General features: G+C 38.4%; 1 protein-coding gene across 6 annotated transcripts in view; it reads left to right on the top strand.

The window, feature by feature from the left end:
- LOC126299619 (plasma membrane calcium-transporting ATPase 3) overlaps positions 1-20,128 on the top strand; it is a 1,680,486-nt gene extending 1,660,358 nt beyond the window's left edge. For 4 of the 6 annotated variants that reach the window (XM_049991660.1, XM_049991657.1, XM_049991658.1 and 1 more), the window contains 4 exons: positions 3,725-3,927; positions 10,469-10,620; positions 11,580-11,721; positions 15,807-20,128. In XM_049991660.1, the coding sequence (XP_049847617.1) occupies positions 3,725-3,927; positions 10,469-10,620; positions 11,580-11,721; positions 15,807-16,256 (947 nt within the window). In that variant the 3' untranslated portion in view covers positions 16,257-20,128. The remainder of the gene's footprint in view (positions 1-3,724; positions 3,928-10,468; positions 10,621-11,579; positions 11,722-15,806) is intronic. The other 2 variants (XM_049991662.1, XM_049991661.1) reach the window with 1 other exon arrangement.
- Positions 20,129-22,925: the final 2,797 nt, after the last annotated feature.

Here is a 22,925-nt window from a genome sequence, read left to right as displayed (position 1 = left end):
TGTAGCTGGATTTTTAGTGAGAAAATATTTCACTGTATAAGTAATCACAAAGAAGACAATTGCTGAAATTATGTGAAACACTATTGGCAATTTGTGTAGTGTTTATCCAAAAAATAAATTACCTATACAATTCCACACCTCTTCAGTAGTGTGCAATGTTTCTTTTTTTGCCCTGGTGACCATAGTAGCACATAAGGACATGGGTAAGACATTGCAAGCAGTAGAGGGCAACCAGTAAATAGCCACTACACAGGTCAGAATTCACAGTAAAATATGTGCACATACCTTTGAGTCAAACACCCAGTGCTCAGTAAGACTGGAGTCTGAGTTTCCTTGGAGAACTAGCCAAAATCTATCTTTGTGATGGAGTGTCAGGCAAAGTATTCTAACAGAGTGTGGAAATGAGGTAGACGTTTATTGCATTTGCTGTCAGAAATCCAATTATCAACACAGTTACTTCTCTAAATATGTGTAGAGAGCTGTAGTTTCCAGATAAATATTGATAAAATCCTCTACTTTACTTACAACTGAACTCATGTTACAGTTAACTTTCAGATTTTCATATGTTTTTATTTTATTTGTGTAATGTGGCCAGTGTTGTCAGTAAACTCAACAGTGGCTTCAAAGGCTCACTAAATTTTTACATATTATCAAGTGTAAAGCATCTGTATTTAAGGGCAGTTACCAGGTTATATAACAGTTTTTCCTACTGTACATATATAAGGAATGAAAGGGAATTTGTATGTGATTCATCAGTATATAGTGTGTAAAATTTGTAATACAGTGGCAACAACAATGGCTCTCTAACCTGGCTAGGCACTGTTAACTGAGCTTGGATAACATACAGGTACACCATTCCATTCTGCCAGTTTAAGTTGATCATAGTGGCTCGTGAACAGTGGCATGCCATTCTTGTGATTATCTGTCGACAGATATTTTCAGTGGGTAAGAGATCTGAAGAATGTGCACTGAGGTAGTACAGTACAGTACAGTACAGTACAGTACAGTACAGGCAATGCAAAGCTTGTGTCATCTAGTAGAATGTAACACTGCAGGGACCACAAAGATAGTGTGCAGCAAGTAGCCTTAACCATTAGCAATGTTACAGCTGCTGTCCAAATTAATATATTCAAGAACCAGAGATGATGATTTTCTAGACACCCTGTACTGTTACGCCGTCTGCTGGGCGCACAACACAGAATGACAAATGCAGACTGGCAACCTTCATTCTTCTCAGAATGTCCACAGATTGATGCATCAACTTTGACAATGAATACATAACTGGGATTTAAATAAACAAGTGTGGTGTCACTCCTGTGTCCAAAGATGTCGCTGGATGCACCACTGCCGGCAAGCGTCTCAACTGCAGCTTAAAAGAAAACTGTGACGATGGTCACCATACTGATAATTCATCATGCCCCAGACATACACTTTCCTTGTGTGTGTATATGGGTCTTTCTGCAAACAATCCTTTTCTGACTCAAGGTGCAAGACATGTCTGCACAATCTAGCATGACCAAAAGAACAATTTATCCGTTGTATTAAGCATTAGATGTATGGGGGCCAGAGAGATCCTGTGGGGTATTAGATATGACCTCCCAGAACCCATAGATTTTGCATTTCCATCACAATTATGGGATCTTCAGCAAGGCTAGCAGCAGTATCACAGAACTGTAAACAATAGTCTCAATAGGCCACAGTCCTCCCAGTGCAGAATTCAAACATGTGCTCCTTACCTGAGACATAACACTGCATAGTCGCACACATTATCCAAATCAAATTTATGAATGATAAATGTAGATGCAGTTACTCCTACCCACTTTGTATGGTTGTGCTGAAATGTGGTTAATGTGAATATCTGAGTATGTAGCAAATGCATGTCAATTGATGTTTATGGTATCACTTTCATAGTGTTCCAATCATAAGGAGGGCAGCAGTGTACATAGCTATATCATCAGAGAACTATCAAAGGTGTCATTTGGTAGTAGTTCTTATGGTACTAAAATTCATCATAAAATACTGTGGCTGTGTTGCACTTCGGGGAAAATTTCAGTTCTATCTGAAAATCTAGAAACAGAAACTGTTCACTCCATTAGGCTTGCTAGCCACTCCATCTACATCCCATCACGGAATAAGAACTACTTAGGGATGAAATTTTATTAAAGGTATATGTGGATCATAGCTAAGACTTCATAATTCTGTTTTGTACTAAGTTTCTAGGTCTTCTCCCTACCCTGTCTCTACCCCATCCCCTCATCGGCCCATTGGAGGTTTGGAGAACACTCTTATGTCTTCGGCCAAGATCATACTGCAATTGTCTGGGATCAATGGACCAGCATGGTCTGCACTATACCTACGCTTACACATTTCTCCCCTTCCCCCCCCCTCCCCCCCCCCCCTCACCTGTCGTATAGCCTGTTAGACTAACTTATTCTTTTTCTCTCTGTGCTTCTCTTGATAGTCTTTCCAAGGCAATCTTGCGGTAGTTACCTCTGGTAAATGGTGGGGGCTGGTGGATGTATGGCCCCTCATTGCACTGTGCTTTGAGAGGCTTCCGGCTGTTCCCTATACGGGGCACCGTGCTCGCATTTCTTCCTCTGTCTCCATGTCGTCTTTTTGTGCATCAGCTCAGCTTCAGTGATGATAAACCTTAGAGTTTTCTCCCCAAGCCTAATGACCTCATAGTTTGGTCCCTTCAACCATCCATCCAACCAACCAACCATCCAACCTCCCTAGATCCCAGCTCCCCCCTCCCAGCTCCTCCCTCCCAGCATTATTTTACATTGAGTGAAATGTGTGCAAAACTTTCAAGATACTGACACTCATAAAACTTGGACCATTCTTGCTTCATGTCAAATATTAAAAAGGTCCTGATGCAAGGCTATGCAGGAACATAAATTCATTGCCACGTTGACTTTTTTGTGTAAGTGTCTTACTCTTCCTTCTCTTATAACAAGTGTAATGTCTTCTTTTCCCCTATGAATTCCTCAGGTTTCTTACTCCTATATGTGTAATGATTGTAGCAGTTCAAGTAACTGATCATGTGATCATGCATCAAGTAATAAATCAATATTGAGTGTTTGTCTATTTTGTGCCTGAAACCTAAATTATGTGACAACACAGATATGAATGGCTATTTAAAAAGAAATTGTAGATTTTGGTAGTCTCGTGTAATTTCTTCAACAGTGAGTAGTATATAATGTGTAGTGTTACTAGTGTAAAATATAAAACCAATGAATAAACAGACTTCTATGTGTAATTATGAAACAGAAAATGTTGGTAACATGATTGGTACAACATGCACTATGTTTGAGATATAATTGCATCTATTCACACTGGGGTATTTATTCCTACATCTAAAAGGAATGCACTGAAGCACACTTTCTTTGCTCCTCCAACTCCTCAAAAATCACACCACTGAATAGTGGTTTTTAGTACTTTTATACCCAGAAAAAATATAAAATTTGCAGTTTTGTGTAAAATTAGGAACTTAATATCTGCCCTGACTGACTACTGGCTGCAAAGGAAATGTCTTGCCTTTGTGTGTGCTTCAGACAAAATGCAGTAATAGTTTCGTAACAGTAAGATTACTCCTCACACTTGAGCAACTCAGTTCTCCTGTTTGTAGAAATGCATGGCAGTATTATTATGGTTTACTCTACGTGCAGTCTACAGAACAATCCCATATTTATGCATTTCATTGATTATAGTTTTGTTGTTACAGGAGATAAAATGCTAGACATTCCAACAGGAAGAGATTCACCCGTTGCTAGTCAACATTTTACCATTATATTTAATACATTTGTCATGATGACTTTATTCAATGAAATAAATGCTAGGAAAATTCATGGTCAAAGGAATGTGTTTGAAGGAATTTTTACAAATCCAATTTTCTACAGCATTTGGATTGGAACTTGCCTTGCTCAGGTAAGTGGAAAGAAATCTTTGAGATGAGTAATATTCTTTAAAGTAGCAAAAACAGTCATAACACCTATCTGTAATAAATGCTGAAAATATAAACTTTGCATTACAGAACAAAACGAAATGCAGATTTCCTAATGATGGACGTTGGTGACAGTTTCCTCCTCCTCCTCCTCCTCCTCCTCCTCCTCCTCCTCATTGCTTGTATCCTGTGTCATAAGAGCCTGTTAATTACCTTTGATCAGCTAATCAATGCAACATTTGTGTTTTAGAAAAGCAATACGTACTAATTCTAATTTCAGTTCATTGAAATTGTGCAATATCCCCTTTAAACATAGTACATAAAAGTAGAAATAAAAGTAAAATCTGGAATTTCAACCATTTGCAAAAATTTTTCTTCTTGTCCAATTTCCAAAAATTTGATGATAAACTTTGGAGGTTACATTGTTAGCCTGGTATTGACAGCATCTTTGACAGTGACTGGTGAGTGATTATGAAAGGACTAGCTCTGTCACAAGATAGTCACAGGCTAATAGGGGTTTTCATTTGCCAAAACAGTTGTCACCCTCAAAGCGAAACTACTTCTGTCTCACCATTACAAATTTTGTTGGGATAGTAATTTCTGTGAGAAGTCAGAATATTTCAGTATGCTCACTGGTATGTGCATAAGTTACCTTAGGAATTATTCAAAGTATACAGCATTAAATGTTACGATATTAACCAATAATAGGTGTTGTGTTGCAGCAGAAATTCCTTTATTTGAAATTTTAATCACTAATGAAAATAAGTTTTAGTTGTTTCAGGAAGTGTTGGTACAAGAAGTGATAAAATTGTTATAACCTTGATTTATTTTGCCTGTGTTCTGTGCTCATTATCCAGTCGTCTTGTCTTATTCACTCCTTCCAAGTAAACTCTTGTAAATTTTCAGTCAATAGTGGGCATCTGTTGACCCTAAATGCAGTGAAAGATCTAAAATAAAAGTAGTTATCAGTAACACAAACCTAGAATGGTATTTTGTAACCGTCACTGCACTGTTAAGTGCTTCATATGAACTAATGACCTGTAGTCCACATAAATTGTTTGTACTGATAAGAAGCAGTGACATGTACAGAGGGCTCAAATAATAATATAGAAATGTTCAGCAAAGTTGAGACAAACTATGGTATACGTGGTTACACATTTGTTGTCAGTAAGGCTTTGGATGTGTCACTGAGGAAGGTCTTTAAAGAGAGCTTGTCTGTAAATCAAAAGTTGCAGTGGAATAGTATTCAGGGACAGTGCAATTGAAATCACCTTAGTAAACCAGGTACTGCAGTAGCCAAGTTGTTAGACTACAATTTGTGAGGAATGAGTTTCAAATCCCCCGTTAGCCAATCAAACTGAGATTTATGTACAAATGATGGAATAGTTCCTTAAATTAGGCCACAGACATTCTCATAAATCATAGTGCAACTGCATTTATATTCTACATTTAATATCATTGTCAATAAAAACATCCATTTGTGACCTGTTAAGATAGTAGCTTTTAAGCAAAATATGCTTGCAACATGTTGACATTCTTAATCTTGTTAGTAACACGGCTTCAGGCATACAGTGTACATAGTTTCCCACAATGAGAACTAGTGCAGTTGATTGGAAACATCCATGACCAAAAGTGTCGTGTTAACTCGAAATGATTCTGGTATCTTTGGAAGACATATTTTCACATATGTTGAATAATTTAAGCCCAGGCTGAAGCTAGACTTGTCAAAAATATTGTTTTACTAGTTGTTATACATATGTGTCTATATCACATTACAACTGGAGGGGTCTTAAGCTTTTTGTCTGTAAAAGAGTGCATGCATGTACAAATTAGCTGTAGTCTCAAAAACTAACGAACCAGTAGCAGTGCCGGTCGCAGTGGCTGTGCGGTTCTAGGCGCTGCAGTCTGGAACCGCGGGACTGCTACGTTCGCAGGTTCGAATTCTGCCTCGGGCATAGATGTGTGTGATGTCCTTAGGTTACTTAGGTTTAAGTAGTTCTAAGTTCTAGGGGACTGATGACCTAAGATGTTAAGTCCCATAGTGCTCAGAGCCATTTGAACCATTTTTGAACCAGTAGCAGTGCTCAGACATTTTTCCAATGTGTGATGTAATGCTTTCTTATCCATTGCTACCATGCAGATAAGGTACCAGCCATACCAAAGTATTCATAAGTGATTTACAAAAATATAATTCTACCCTTAATTTAAGGTAGGGGAGGGGAGCAAATCAAAGGAGGAGAGAATCTCGATGGAAATGAATGTTACATATTCACAAAAATGATTCATGGTATGGTCATGCTTAATCACATTTTTCTGATGTTGTAGTATAGGCAAATTACTAGCGAACACCACCCTTCCAGCTGTAGTCTTCACTGATAGTGCTTCTGACTTCACTACTGGTATTTGTTTCTTCACTGTCTCTATTTTCAACACATTCCTACCAAAATATCTTTCTCCTCACTACCATCCAGGACACTGAACACACTACTCTGTAGGAATCAACATGGATTCCGAAAGCAGCGATCATGAGAGATCTAACTTGCTTCATTTGTTCATAAGGCCCAGAAAATATTAGATACAGGCTCCCAGGTAGAGTGGAATGATCATATAAAATTAATTGTTGGTTAGGTGGGTGCCAGGTTGATATTCATTGGGAGAGTCCTTAGAAAATGTAGTCCGTCAACAAAGGAAGTGGCTTACAAAACACTCGTTCGACTTATACTTGAGTATTGCTCGTCAGTGTGGAATTCGTACCAGGTTGGGTTGACAGGAGATACAGAAGATCCAAAGAAGAGTGACATGTTTCATCACAGGGTTATTTGGTAAGCGTGATAGTGTTATGGAGATGTTTAGCAAACTCAAGTGGCAGACTCTGCAAGAGAGGTGCTCTGCATCATGGTGTAGCTTGCTGTTCAGGTTTCGAGAGGGTGCGTTTCTGGATGAGGTATCAAATATATTACTTCCCCCTACTTATACCTGCCGAGGAGATCACAAATATAAAATTAGAGAGATTCGAGGGCGCATGGAGGCTGTCCAGCAGTCGTTCCTCCCGCGAAGCATACGTGACTGGAGCAGGAAAGGGAGGTAATGACAGTGGCAGGTAAAGTGCCCTCTGCCACACACTGTTGGGTGGCTTGCAGGGTATAAATGTAGATGTAGATTGAACCTTTTGACTATAGATTCTGGTGATACTCTACACCTTGAAGAGAAAATCCACTCGCATATCAGACTGATGAATTGCTTGTAAATCTTGACAAATGGAGTGAGTGTAAGATCCCCTTCAAAAAGACAATTGGAATAATATGTTCAGAGATCATCCCTAAAATGCTTGTCTACAATGATATCGCACACATACAGTTCTACCTTCAGGTATAACTGCAAGGTTCAGTGTAGCAACTTAATTTAAGGTACAAAGTTATTTTTAAAGGCATCCAACACTATCTTAGCTATCTTACCGAGCAGTGCATCAGGTCAACATTTTCAAGCAGTGGTTAGCCAGTTCACAATGAATTCTGTTGTCCTCTAGCCTTTATTTGCTGTAGATCATCAACCCCTAAGGATCAAGTATTAATTTTTCGAATAACATATAGTTTGTGAGTGATGTGGTCAGCTTCATTCTTCCTTTTGTAACTGCTAACATCGTGGTAATTCGTTGTTTTTCTTTTCCAGTCACTTTCAATGAGGTAATTTTCCCTCCACTGTAATTCACTGCCACATTTCTCAGCATAACACGAAAATGGGTGAATATCATCAGTGTTGCCAATCTGGTGTAAGCAGTAAAAACTAAGCATTTGGATTATGTACCTCTGGAAGTTGTTGAATTCTTCAATACAGTCTTGTGGCAGTCTCTGTGCCAGTGAAGGACTTAGTCAGATGCCACTCACAGGCATAAACTTGCAGCACCAGTCAATACTCCTACAGAATTTTGTCTGTGGTATCTTAAGGTCAAACACCATTCATGCGATTCTTCCAAACCATACTTTCTTCCAATTTCTATGTTGTTTCTCCATAACGAATAAGAATTAGAAATGTTTTACTGTAGCTGCACAAAATTCTGAAGCTTACTGCTGAACCTTTACTGTCCCCTACCCTCACTGATGTTACCACTCATTGGTGAAGACTAAATTTGCTATTTAGTTAGTGAAAAAATTGTACACCCTGTCATTTAAAATAACTGTGCTGTGAGTGAGGTAAGTGATTGCGTAAGTGAACTGTCAGCAGTTGAGGAATTATGATGTTATCTTGTAAACGAAAATTAAGTTCCAGACAGTAGCAATATTATTGTTCCATTTCAAACTAACAAATGAGTGCTATGGATTTTGCTTCTGTGATGTGAAAATATAATGGTATTTGTAGGGTAATGCATATAAGCTGCACAGTAAATTCTTTTTTTTTTTACCAATTTGTGAAAAAGTGTGGGTTATAATCAAGTGAATATGGTGTTCACTTTTCACTGATTCTTCCTACACATTATAAAAATTAAATCGAAAAGGCTTCCTGAAACATGAGAAACAACATTCATGCTGAATTTACGAAATCTGATCAGTATTTTAGATAGGTGTAAAAGTCCATGCCATTCATTAGGTTGGCACCACTGCATTGTGAAGCCGCCTTTTTTGTTATCAATTGTATTCATTCAGTTTGGAGTAAGAGTATTATGAAGAAGAGCCAGTGTTATTTAAAGCTAATTTTGGTGATATTCAAGGCTAATCAGTATGGAGTGTCAAGTGGTAGGGAAGCATGGTAATGATTTTGTCCTTCTCAAGAAGGAAAATTTGACTTGGGTGATAACCACAGTGTGGAAGGCTTTCTTATTTTGCTGAAAACTGGCTAAATCAAGTGGTTTACAATAGTCCTAATCAAACAGTGCACGAATTAGCACAAATTGTGGAATGCTCCCCACAAGCATTATGCTTTCAGTGGGAAAACGCAAAAATTGGATATAATGGTACCACGTGTGTCATGCAACACCAACAAAATGAAGCAAATAATCCTCTCCTTTTTTTTTTTTTTTTAAGAAAAAACCGGTTGACTTGCTGTGGGCACAAGCCACACTTCGGGAACATTGTTACAGATGACGGGAAATGATTCATGTATGTGAACTTAGGAAATAGTGGCTCAGCCCATTAAATAAAAACTCACAGCCCATATCAAAAAATGTCTATTTGGTGGAACCAGACTAGCATTTAATCACTCTGGATTGCTTCCAATAAATGGAAAGATAAAAGCAGCAATGTATGCGAAACAGCTAAGGTGACTTGCTGTTGGTATTAAAAACAAAACACGTGTAAACCTATGTTGTTCCTCCATGATAATGCACACCAGCATATGGCCAGTATGATCACTGGAGCAGTTGCTGAACTTCGTTAAGAACCAATTGCTCACCATCCGTATTCAGAATTAGTTCGATCTGATCATCTTCTTTTCTGGTCGCACTATATCAACACTCAGGGACAAGGGTTTCATGATGAAGCTTCTCTTAGCAACTGGTTGACACATTTCAACAACTTGAAACAACAACATTCTACAAGAGGGGGTCATAGCACTGTTACCTTGATGCTGGTAGGCAGTCACTGACAAAGAGTGTGATTACATATATATAATGTGTGTCATTATATGGCAGAGTGATAAAATAATACTGTGGCTGTGTAAAACTGACAGGGACTTAAATACCAACCTAATACATAAAGACAACTGTTTGGAGCTAGCTATTTAGCACCTAAGTGTTTACACATCTCTTGCCATTCGAAATTCATACCCTGCCTTGAACGTCGTGCAAGTACAGCTCAGTTCATGGTATTTTCATTAATTACACTTATCATAGAAATGCTATATTGACATTTAAGACTTAGCAAATCTCAAATAAATTGTCTAATAAGTTTTTTTGTAACAGTTTCATTCGACAATGAAAATGTTGGATTTTATTGACAAACTTTTAGTATAAGTACTCTAATGGTTCAGAGATGAGCCTGTTTTTGCGGTTTGGCCATCTTGTCCAGCAGTGCAGGTCTCCAGTGTAAGTGTGACATCAACTGCATCAAACACGGGAAGACCCTCCAGATGAGATCTCAGATTGGACAGATGCAGTCCATCAAGGAACCTGAGGCAGTGCCTGTAGAACACTGAAATATAAAAAAAGGCCAGTGGCAAGGGGCCCATGGAAGGAGAGGCAGCTCGATGGCCCGTGTTAACGGTGGTTCCATGGGCACTGAATCAGCAGTGTTCCCTAACATTCCTATTTCTTGTCAAATCGTCACCACCATATATTTGAAGTGCTGACTGTTGGCATCTGTCGGTTCCTGCTTGGGCAGCTATTCAGTAATGTGGTGATTTGATTGTAATATAGTAACTCAGATCTGTATTATACAGTGTGCCTGTATTCCATGTCACTATTGTGCAAACCTTTCAGGGTTTTAATGAAAGTCAGTCTAAAAATTACACATCAAACATGGTTTATGTGGCTGTGTTGACTTTATTCATATAATAGTAATTTTTGTTTATTAATGGTAACTTCTTTCTCTGAAGGTCGTCATCATCCAGTTTGGAACAGTTGCATTTTCTACTGCCAGTTTGACACTGGAGCAGTGGTTATGGTGCCTGTTCTTTGGGGTTGGCACTCTTCTCTGGGGCCAGCTAGTGACCACGATACCAACTAGAAAAATTCCAAAAATACTGTCGTAAGTACTTAATATATGAAATGTACTTGCTCTATGCTCTTCTCCTTTTTCCAGCTACTGATAGACATCACTTCTGAAAGAAAACTTATTCATTTCGTTGTTCAGTGTAATGACCTTATAATTTTGAATAATTGAAATCTAATTTTAGGACCAAAATACCAAATGTATTATGTTGAACTACTGCATATGTATTTTACCTTTTCTAAATAGTAAATCTGATTGCTGTGTGGTGTACACAGTGTAAAGGTTGCTTGAAAATAGTTGTTAGGCTGAAGTTGCTCATTAAATCAAATAACCCCACAAAATATGAAGAAACATAATTGCAGTATAACTCTGTCATTTATCACTTTATTACCATTTTCACCATTGCTATCTCTGCCATATGGAACGTGGTCTCTGGAGGCAGAAAATCTTTCCTCAATATCTTCCTTTAAAATCTAATTGCGATACTGAAATTGAAAAAAAGCATTTAATGGAATACATTAAAAGGATTCCTTCTCAATTTAACCACATTTGATTTTATTGTCTATAACAAACATTAGCATTGTCATATGTGTAGGTTCTGTAATTTTCATACTACCCAAATTTTGTGCGGGTCCTCACATTTTTTTGTTAGATTCTTTGCCAGTGTAGAATTTCCCCGATTTCCTGTTTATCAAGTCTGTTGTCCCACTTTGACGAGTATATAAAAACCTTTTTTTGCTATAACTTTAATATCTAGATACTGGTGAACTACAATGCTCACTTTAATCCAGTATTTTAACTGAATTCTGTGTTGCAGAAATAACATAAGCAGGCAACCTGCTTAAGTAATTCTGTAATTATGTTCTGTATATCTGCTAACAATACACATTAAGACAGAAAACCTTGTTTAATACCAATGAGCCAGTGCCACTTCCAGGGAGCATGAAGTACTTACAGTTACATAAATAAATATATCTATATGTATGTATTTGTAGATGGGGTCGTGGTCACCCAGAAGAATATACGGAGGCGATAGCTCTTGGCGAAGAGAAGTTTGATCCTGATTCTCAGGATGGCAAGAAGCCTCGTGCAGGCCAAATTTTGTGGATTCGTGGCCTTACAAGATTACAGACCCAGGTAAGTGCTAAAATTGTTCACTGCAGTCAATAAATCCACATATAGGTACTCCGTTGTTTCTTATAATTTTGTTTATTACTTTGTTTTTGTACTGCTTAATGCTCATGATTCTGTTACTAGTATGGTGCTCATAGAAAAATCAGGCAAGGTCTAAGATAATAGTAATAGTGCTTGAAATTGTTGCTAGAACATCCTGAAAATTGTTGCACTTGCGTAATTTACAGTTTCCAATAAAAAACGTTGAGTTCATAAACCCAGAAGATACCTATGAAATTAATGTAGATTAGTGTTTTATTTTTTATTTAGTTTAGGAGCAGATGTCATGTGTAAGTAGTATATTTGTCAATAGTTTGGATTTGAATGTGAGCTGTACAGCTTTTGTTCTGCTTCCCAAAAGTTGAGAAAGGTGAATAAAGATAATCAAAGTTCCCATTTGAACTCTCTTGCTGTATCTTCAAAGTAGTTTGGTGAAAATTTTTTACTTCCTTGACGCCATTTAGGCAGTTAAACATGATTATTTCCTCAGTTTTCACCAAATGACAATCTGATAACTAACAAATGGCCTGTGTCAGATCTGTTTTAACTGTATAATGTATTTCTTCTGAAATCTCTGTCTGCTATGAAAACTCTATTTAACCTTGCCTGGTTTGTAATAATCATGGTTTGCATTTGTTATAAATTAAGAAATTGCAGAAGTTAGCTTCATAACAAGGCTCTCATTAAAACTAATAGATGTTAGTAAACTTCAGTTCACTTAAGAAAATTATTTTACTCAGTTCTGTGTTTGACAACCTAACTTTATGAATGTAAATGGAAAGATTCATGAAATAGTTTACAAAACCTTTTTTCACCATTTGATTATGTGTTGTAACTTGCATTTGTTTTGCACTTTAATTTATAGACTTTCTTTCAGGTAGTTAAATATATTTATCATATGCCCCTGATGATAATTGGTGTTCCATAAAGTGGTATGGCAAATGCAGCCACTTAAATTATCGCTTTCGATATTTTGAGAAAATGTTGTAGTTGGCGATGAAGCAGCTAGTCCACACAGCACATGTTGGTAACATCCTGTCAGTCTGAGGTATAGGTCTACTTGTATATCATAGCAATTACATTATGTACCTATTTATCAATACGTTGCACTGGCTCTATTTGTTGACACTTGCAGTAAACAGTGTTCGGTATTTCGAGAGGCATGCAATTTGTGTATGTTTTGAAGTACTATGCATTGCATTGTCTGCTATAAGTATCAAGTCTTAAAACAGACTGCCCATCACAATTTTGACTTGCCCCGTTTTAAGTTTTATATCACTGTTCGCACAGTTTCTTTTCTTTGTGTTAAAGTGCAAGAGAGACTTGCTTTTGCTGCACACTGACAGTGTGGCTATCAGGTGCCGCTGTAGCCAGTTGTAGGAATAAAAAAATTAAAAATCTGAAACTGGGGGACAGAACATGCAAAAAGAGAGAAGAAATTCAAAAGCGATGAATAATCAGTCATTTGAAGTTGTTCATCTTTGTCATTAACTGTAATTTTCGAATTCCTTGTTCTTCTGCACAGCTGAGAAATATTAAAGAATGTGCCGGTTATTTAAATGACTGTAAAAGTTTAACAAAATGTGCCAGACCAGCAAAAGTGGCACGAGCATTCGTAAAAATGCACTTAGATCCTGCAGCACGGAACAAACTCTGTTCAGATAGCAATAGGAGGTCTCTCTGAAAAGGTAAATGTACCACAGTGTGACAGAAACATGAATGCTAAGGCTCTCTTGTGATATGCCGAGCAGGTCACCGAATTGCCGTTGCCCGACGACGGGGACGGGGATGGCATCGCGGTTCTAGTTCTGAGCAACCCGTGTTGCGAGCGAGTTTGGGGTCCCGTCAGCGCAGGGAGAGAAACTGTGGTGTAGGGGACGACAGAGGTAGCTCGTAGATCACGCTTGCCGACTGCTTGCCGAATAGCTGCTGTGCGAAACCAAAATGTAGTTGCCAGTCGTGTTGTTGGTGTGTATGGATAGTAGAGATTTGCAATTAGACTGAGTATACCTTGAAAATTTAGCTCACATGCACTCTGTTGTCAGTTCGGCGACCGTGTCACTCACGACCCTGACGTGTTCCATCACTACCTATTCAGTAGATACGTGCCCGCTTCCGATACCGACCTCGGGTCTGGATTCAGGTGCACATCACCTCACCCGTCGACCACTTTATGGACACCTGTTTCAGAAGGAACGTCGGAATGCCAGCTGCCTCCAAAGTCCAGACATTAAGAGGCAGCTTGTGCAGCTGACGGCGCTCCTCCTTTCTGCCCTTAGTTAATTAATTTAGATTTGAATGCTACTTTAATTAGTGTATGTATATTTAGACAATACATGTATTTTGTTCCTTGGTATTATTATTATTATTATTATTATTATTATTATTATTATTACTATTATTGTTAAACAGTTCTGAAATAAACTGTTCAGTTTTTCTTTTTTCTTTTCTTTTTTTCTTTTTTTTTTTGCTTTAAACTTTGTGTGAGGGATTGCGTATGGTATAGGGAAGGCAGTAAAAGGGGCAGTCCGTAGCAGTTTGGGCGAGTGGCCAGTGGGGGAGTGCGGCACATTCTGTGGCCACCGCAGACTGCAGCTCACCTCGCCTTCGAGTGTGGGGCTGTCTTTTCTCTTCGGTCTCTGTCCTTTGTGCACAGACTGTAACTTACTTCGAGTGATGGCAAAATGTGGTGATCTTCTTCTCTGTTCTGTCTCCCATTATTGCTGAAACTGGTGGTGGTATTTTCTAACTCAAAGTCATTGTGCCCTGTAGTAGACCAGTGTGTGTACCTAGATCTTGGAAGACTCTGCTTCAGTTTCCTCAATGAATAACCATTATCTTTCCTTCCAATTCCTTTTTTCATCCTCATCCTTCTTTCTTCTTTCATCATCCTCCTTGCTTTTTCCTGCTCCCTCCACTTATTTATCTTTTCCTTCTTATTTCTTCTTACCCTTCTTTCTCCCTCTACCCTCCTTTCCATTACATCTGTCATTACCTGATATGCTCCTTCCTTTCGTCCAACTACTACTGTGCTGTCCTGCATGTATAATATTCCCTTTTCCTCTCTGGCACAATTACATTCTGTTAGTACATTTGCTTGCCTGTCAGTCAGTCTGCCTGCCTGCCTGCTTGCCTGCCTGCCGGTCTGTCTGTCTGTCTGTCTGTCTGTCTGTCTGTCTGTCTGTCTGTCTGTCTGTCTGGCTGCTGTGTGCCCATCTGTTTCCTACTTTTTAATTTTTTCTTTCAGCCTAACCCCAATTTTAACCTCAATTTCTCTCTTCCTTACATGCTCCCCCCCCCCCCCCCCAATCCCCCTCCTCCCCATTCTGTTAACCATCTGTGGTGGAAATCTCTCCTAGTGTGGTGTGCAGTAAGGTACACTATATCTAAATCCTTCATTTGTCATTGTTAGGTGAATAACTCTAGCATATATGTGCTCGACTTTCTGGGATCAGAGGAATTGCATTCTCTGGTTCAAAGGCAACCCTCCTGCTTCATTGGTGAACGGGTACCGGCAATTGCACTTTCGTTGATACTTTCTTGTGTGCGAAGTACCATTGTGTAGCATTACTTCAGTGACCAGAATCTCAGGTTTTTTATATGTACACATGTTTGGTATCTCTGAGGCTATGTAATGTTAAGAGGATTTCCAGGTGTGTGGCAGTTCAAAATTCAAATGAAAATGTCCATCATTTTCAATTTATCAGTTAGTAGCTTCGGTGGACTTGGATCAGTGTATATAACAACATATTTCTACTAACTGTATTTAGAGAATTTCTGGTGCAATGTAAGTGTGTCCAATTCTCCACGGACAGTAGATTTGTGATAAAGACTTCGGACTACGACGTAGGTTAAGTCGGAGTTTCTCGGACTGCCCACTGCCGGTTTCCGTCTGCCATTGGAGGCTCCTGGCGACGTTCGACTGCCGCGCTCCGGGTGGCGGGCCTCGCCAGGAGTCACTTGGACCGCTAGATTACTCTTAACAACAAATTTATCGTGGCAAAGAGAGCGCGCCCCTCCCTGACGAGTGTCCTTCCCTGTGTTTGCAGCTGCGGGTTATCAGGGCTTTCAAGTCTACACTGGAAGATCTGGAGGAACGGCGCTCTGTACATAGTTTACACAGCTTACACAGTTTGCGCAGTTCGCGAAGCCACACTGGGCCCCGGCCCCTGTCGGACATCACTTTCATAGACGAGGATACGGTGCGGACACCACCTTCACCGGGAGCCCGTGGGGCCACCCGGCAGCTGGAGCCTGCACTGCAGCAGGCCGCCGTCACAGCGCCGTCTCCGTCGGGGGCCGAGACCCAGCCCGTACAGAGTACTGCAGACCGCTCACCCTCCCGTCCTCGGCCCGCGCTCCAGGCGCACCACGCACACCCGTCGCCTGCCCACTTGCAGAATCTATCACCACAAACGACTGATGCGAGCCCCTCCCCATCCGCGACACAGCAGGTCCCACCTGATTTACCCAAGCTGGTACACGAGACTAGCATATAAATTCTGCAATCATTTTTATCTAGTCTGATGGCATTGAGTTTATCTAATTGGAGTGGAGTTCTCCCAGTGACCCCGTCCGTTTGCCTTTCACCTTTCACAGCTCGCTAGGGACCCCCGCGTCTGCTCTTGGGCGGGAGATGCAGGTTTGTGGTGGTGATGCTGTAGCTCCTTAACATTTATCTTTATTTTTAGTTTATTACTACTGTTAATAGCAATAGTGGTTAAATGGTTACATGAATGTTCTTTTTATCTGTAAGACAGAATACGGGGAGGGAGTGTGTAACTGGGAGCACTGCATGTCGGTCGGTTGAAGTCAGAGGGGAGATTATGGGATGGGAGTGCCGCAACATGCTCTTTACCCCACTCACCTTACCACTGTTTATTTTTCTTCACTTTGTGTGTGTGTGTGTGTGTGTGTGTGTGTGTGTGTGTGTGTGGGTGTGTGTGTGTGGTTTCTGAGTCTGTGTGTCTGTCTGCTTCTCTGTCGGAAGATCTTGTATGTTATCTCCATCTGCATTTCACTAGTGCAGAGAGAGGGGGGGGGCGAGAGAGAGAGAGAGAGAGAGAGAGAGAGAGAGAGAGAGAGAGAGTGTGTTTTTTTTAGTATGCACCTATTGTGGGAACAGCATGTGTGACTACTTCTTTCTACCTATTTCACTTTTCAGCATAATTTTACCTGTTTATGTGTAACCTTCTGTTTCTTGATTTTGCTCTTACTCTCTGTAGATACGGATGTGTGTTTGTGACAATACTTATTTGATGGTCTTTGTTTTAATGCCTGTTTTCTCAATTCCAGCTGTTAAGTTCTGTACGGTCGGTTCTAGGGGGGCCAGGGCTGTCTGCAGCAGGAAACCTTAGTTCCTACTCGCTGTAGATGTGCCAGCTGCAGTTTTGATCCCTCCCATTCGATTAAATTTTCTTTTCAGTTATGAAACATGCTACTGTTTTTCTGACCATTGTTACCCTTTACTCTTGAAGGTGATAGGTGGTGAGTTGCAAGAACGTTTGATTCCGGTCCCCTACAGCAAGAGCTCCACTGACCAAGCTGTAAGCTGCTTTCCTACTTTCTTTCTTGTCCGCTTGCATTTATTCGCAGTGGGGGTGTGACAGAGGCTGAGGGTGCACATTAGTGGCTCCCACCCTGTTGCCCCTCCAGCCTCTGTTCATTAGCCCTGCTGCTGCTTTTGTGGCAGTGAGAGGAGCTTTCTGTGTGTTGTGCCTTTGTATAACAGTCTTGGTGTCTTGCCTTGTCCAACCTTTTCCTTTAGGAAACTGACTGTTAGTTTTTACTTTTTTTTTAACTTCATTTTACACTACCCCACTTGTGAGCCCCAGTTTAGTTTGCGTGTAACGCGCGAGTCCTCAGAATGGGGACACTCGCGGTACTCGCTTCAGGTAGGTGGCTATTTTAAGTGCATGGTTTTCTGTCGTTGGTTTGTGCACCTTTTCTGTACTTTTGCCACATGCCCGCTCCCGCTCCTTTTCTTTTCTTTTTTTCTTTTCTCTGTTGCCGTCCGGCTCGGTCGGCCCGGCCCCAATGTTGCAGGTGCCCCCATCCCTCGCTGCATGCGGAAACAGAACGGAACAAATGACTCTGAGCCGCGCCTCTTACTTCAGAGTAACCAATTTCAGATGATAAAAATTTCTGCATGGTTTTTTCCTTTTTGTTCCGCTGCAAGAGTTTCATCTTTAGCGGTCGAGTGTGTTAAACGCCGGCTGGAAAAGGTGCGTGGTGTGTGTTATTACAATTTTCTTTCGCTACTAGAAACGAAAGTCGCCTGCCTGTTTTAAACTTTGATATCTTTTTGACACAATCCGGGCGTGCAGTGCTGCTTTTGATCATTTTTCTTATCATATAAGATCTCAGAGTGCTCGTCGGCTGTTACTGGGTCGACTTACCCCAAGCTGATGCCGAGACGGTCGACCGGCTGGTGTTGCGTTACTTAAACCTGTGCTTAAATCTGCAAAGGTTAAATATGTATCTGTACGTATGTATAGAGTTAAATATTAGACTGACATTTATTGCTGCTGTATTGTGTTGTTATTGGCTTGCAATGTAAATAATAGGTGTGTTTTTGATTGGCAAGGCAGTGTGCTGGTCAGGAATGTTTTAATATTTTTCTTAAATTTAAATCATAATATTACTGTTGATTTTTCTCAGCTGTTGACAAGTAGCATGAGTCCATCAATATCAGCATGATGGCAACTTGGAGTTTGATTTTTCACAGATTGCGAGTTGCTTGGCCAGTATGTCAACAAATTTAACGAATTGAGTCGCTGTGTTATTGCATGTTGTTGTGTTTATTAACATTTGGAATTAGTATTTTTTTAAAATTTTGATTCAGTTAAACATTTACTAAAATATCAAAACTTAAAGAAAGGCAAACTTTAGTTCAATGTTACAAATGGCCAATAGTTTTAAAATTGTTTAATTTTGCAATTTTTAACTCGAGAAAAAACTTTGCTTGTAGCCACTATCACTGCCAAGTACAACAAAGTTTATGCAGGTACCTGGATAGTTTTATTTAATTCCCTCTGCTTTAAAGAAAAACATAAATAAAAACAGAAATGAAATAAGTATAAGCAGCTTTCCAGCATTACGCTTAGGGTATCCTTTTCAGAAATATGACCATCCAACACATTGTAGTCGTAGAATTGTACATCTAGAAAATTATCACAAATGTAGTACTATTCAGTAGCTTACGTACATCCAGCTCAAATCGCACTACACCAAAGTATTACACTATGGTATGTATGTATGTATGTATGTACGTATGTATGTATGTATATATATATATATATATATATATATAATTTTTTTTTTAAATCTGATATATTGAACTGCAAATTGCCTGTGGGTATTTATCACTATTGTTGCAAAACAATTAACACTTCGATCAAAATTTTATGTCGATGGACTGCAATCAGTGGAAATGTCTCGATGCTTTTACATTAATTAGGCCCCCTTGCCTAATGTGCATATGCATACAAAATGTGAACTGGGAAGCTGTTCCATTATAATGGAAAAATAATAATTATTACGAATAACTAGACGAACTTTAGTACATTTGAGGTGGCAGAGAATGCCACTCCCCTTAAATTTATTGTTGATGTAGTAAAGGTTCTAATGTTGTTAATCAATAAACAGTTGTTAAATGTTACTAGATACTTATATTGATATTAAATATGAATAAAGAAGTTAGGTATTTTCATATTGTCAGTCAGTATTTATAGGATGCAATCGGGTAACTGTTAAAAACTTAAGTTTTTTGATAAGTTTTTAATTATCTGAATGTTTGTAGGCAACGGGCTAATCATTTCTGTTGCTATAATTTAATTTATTTTTATGTTCACATTGCATCACATGTTCTTATAAGAATGGATTTCAAAATTTGATCAATGCACTGCCATACTTGTAAAGTCTTATTGCAAATTGGGTATATGCCAATATTATTGGCACATACCTTGTTGATATTGTACATAAAATGGCAGCTGTGCTGCTGACGGTACTGCTGTAATAAGTATCTTTATATCTATATATCTATATATATATATATATACAAATAATATATATATTATACATATTACTCATACTTACAAAAATTTGATGAAACATAATAAACTGTAATTTTATGATAAGAATATTTTAATTCCCTTTCACCTCTACTTTTGGAAATGAAAGGAAAGTAAAGACAGTCACAGGTCTTTATAATAAAATAGTTTATTTTAGTGTATCAGATATTGTAGTGCCTTATAACATTTTATATAAAAATGGAAAGACTTTGAATTACAGAAATTCTAGAAATCTATTGTAGGAATTGTGTGATTTCTGTATAGCATTTTCTATCCAAAAATACATAAATCAAACCTTATCTTCTCTCCTGCACCTCCCCTGTGTGCCTCATGCATGTGTATATGTGTTTTGTGAAGGGTGGGCTGGAGAAAAGGGTATGAAAGTGAATCTGAAAATGTTGACCAATAGTTTTTCATAGAAATCTGTGTTGTGGTTGCAGTTACTTTAGTGTGTGTAAAGATGTATACCTGTGTAAATAATTCCATCATTGATTTCTTAAATTGGTGGCTTCGAACACTGTCAAGAATTCTAAAATGCAGAAATAATGGTTATGTACAGGGATTAATACTATACAGGGATTAGTTTTTTTGGCTGTGATCGCCACTGTCGTGTTTGAGAAGTAGAACGAAAAATGTGTTGAATGTTTACTTGATGATTCACTGGCATGTACAGTGTATAAGGAAGAATGAGATTTTTACTTTTTTTAATGACTGTGATCTTTGGCAGCTATAATATATACAACTTTCAGGTGCTACTGCTTGTAACTGTCTTCTGTGTGTATTGAAAGCAGAAGTCGAATACCTTTTAGGAAACACTACATAAAAGCCTTAGGCATTACTATGTAACATTTTAGTTGTAATACTTCTAATAATAATAATAATAATAATAATAATAATAATAATAATAATAATAATAATAAATGAAAAAGAGTAGGTCCAAGTTTCTTTGAGGGTTTCATAACAGCAATTGTGTGATCAAAAGTTTGATCATAGAAATGAAACTATTTATCTTTTTTAAATTTTTTGAACCGTCGTTAGTGACTGCTGCTGTTGATGACTCTGTGTGACATGCATTTTAAAATTCATGTTCTGTGCAGATCAGATACCTCAGAAGTTCTTTAGACGATTTGTGAATGCCTTAAAAAAGATCAGAATTGCTCAAATGATTATTTTACATAGTAAAAGCATTTGAGAACTCCCATAAATTCTTTCCTTACATGCTTGCTTGGATTTTAATAGTGTCTGAAAATATAAATCCAAGTGTGCAAAACAAAGCTTACTTTTTGTTCAATTTTCCTGTAGTACAAGAATAAGCCTAATATAGTTAAAATGATTTGAGTGGAGGAGGGGAGGGTGGGGGCTGAGAGTGGAGATTAAGTGTGGTGGGAAGGAAAGAGGAGGGGGGATGGGGAAGATGGCGGGGGGAGAGGGGGAGAGGGGGGGGGAGAGAGAGAGAGAGAGAGAGAGAGAGAGAGAGAGAGAGAGAGAGAGAGAGGTGTGGACATAAAATATTAGCTTGACAGTCTGTCATGTAACAGTGCCATTCACATTCAAAATAATCAGTTTGTCAAGAAATATAGTTTCACAATATTTGTGTATGTAAGAGATTAACTTAACTTTTTATGTACTTCACCAGCCATAGCAGTCATACTATTTATATTACAATCAACATGTAAAAACACATGTTGAATAATTTAGCTTTTACTGATTGTCTGTAATTTAATCATATTACTGTGGCATTTGTTTGAGGCAATGTGTGTCATTTTATAAGGGAGAAAAACTCTTCAGTATTAAAGCAAAACAAAATAAAACCTCTTCTGCATAATGCAAGAGAACAATTGGAACATTTCTTCCCCCCACTCCCCCCCCCCCCCTACCACCACCACCACCACCACCATTCCACCCTCACCCTTTCATCCCATGAATACACATTACTGATTCAGTGAGTGTGCCATGTTATTACACAGTGCAGTCACATAATGTAGACATTTGTGGCTGTTAATTATGACTACATTTGCATTAAAGATTGGAGTAATTATGTCATCAGTGGTCAATGTCATAGATGATCCAATCACCAGATATCACTCATCGTCTTTTTACACATTTCTCGTGCCAACTTTTGTACATCTTTGATAATATTTCAGGTAATCAGTATCAGTGTAAGTAAACTTTATTCTCCGTTTGGAGGACAGATCTTTTACTCTCTCTCTCTCTCTCTCTCTCTCTCTCTCTCTCTCTCTCTCTCTCTCTCTCTCTCTCTCTCATGGTTGTCTTTACCCATTAGTGTTTGTATTCTGCCTTACATATTCCGTTATCAAAATGAGGAGTGAAATTCCTATTATTATGTAAGATAACATAATGTAACAATTTACTTTTGACTAAAAGTAATTATTACAGCGAAGTTTCTGTACTAAGGGCATCACAGAGCTGGGTATGCTGTGTAGTGTGTAATAACTGGGAGAGGAAAAAGTGGGTGGTATTAAATGTAAAACTTATTGTACATATAAAAACAATTGTCGAGAAACTGAAAGGAATTCCATACTGGCACAGGTACTGTTTTTCAAAAATAGTAATTGTTTGTAAAAACTTAGTTCACAATGATGACCTCCAGATACCAAATTTGGAACAAACAATGGAATTTACAAAGTATTGCTTCCTCTTTTTGTACCTCACTTCTTAAAACTGAGATTTGTAAAATAATTTATGCATTGTTATGTATGAAATCTGATATCAAGCTAATACTTAAAAATATCTTGTCTGTTATAGATACAGTGTTTACATTATTTTTCAATTCAATGCAGAAACACAGTTTCAGTAATTGTGTAATTTAGTTTTGAGAACTTAAATCTCAGTTTTCTTCATTATGAAATATTTAATAAATTTTTAGCAATGTATTTTTATTACTTGGTGTTCATTGCTGAAGTAGTTGGTAGGATAGTTTTAATATTCATGAACATACTTATGATTTATCATCTTCTTCTGTCTGATCACTGTTTGCAAAACAGTTTCTACTTTTGGGTTAAATTTTGCATTATTGCTCCTAAAATTTGTATTCAGTCCTCACTAAGCATCCACAACAATGGAATGGGAAGATGT

The sequence above is a fragment of the Schistocerca gregaria genome, chromosome X (genome assembly GCF_023897955.1).
Source record: "Schistocerca gregaria isolate iqSchGreg1 chromosome X, iqSchGreg1.2, whole genome shotgun sequence".
In the NCBI taxonomy this organism is placed as follows: domain Eukaryota; kingdom Metazoa; phylum Arthropoda; class Insecta; order Orthoptera; family Acrididae; genus Schistocerca; species Schistocerca gregaria.
Note: the sequence above shows the minus strand (reverse complement) of the source record. Positions and strands in the feature narration are given on the sequence as shown.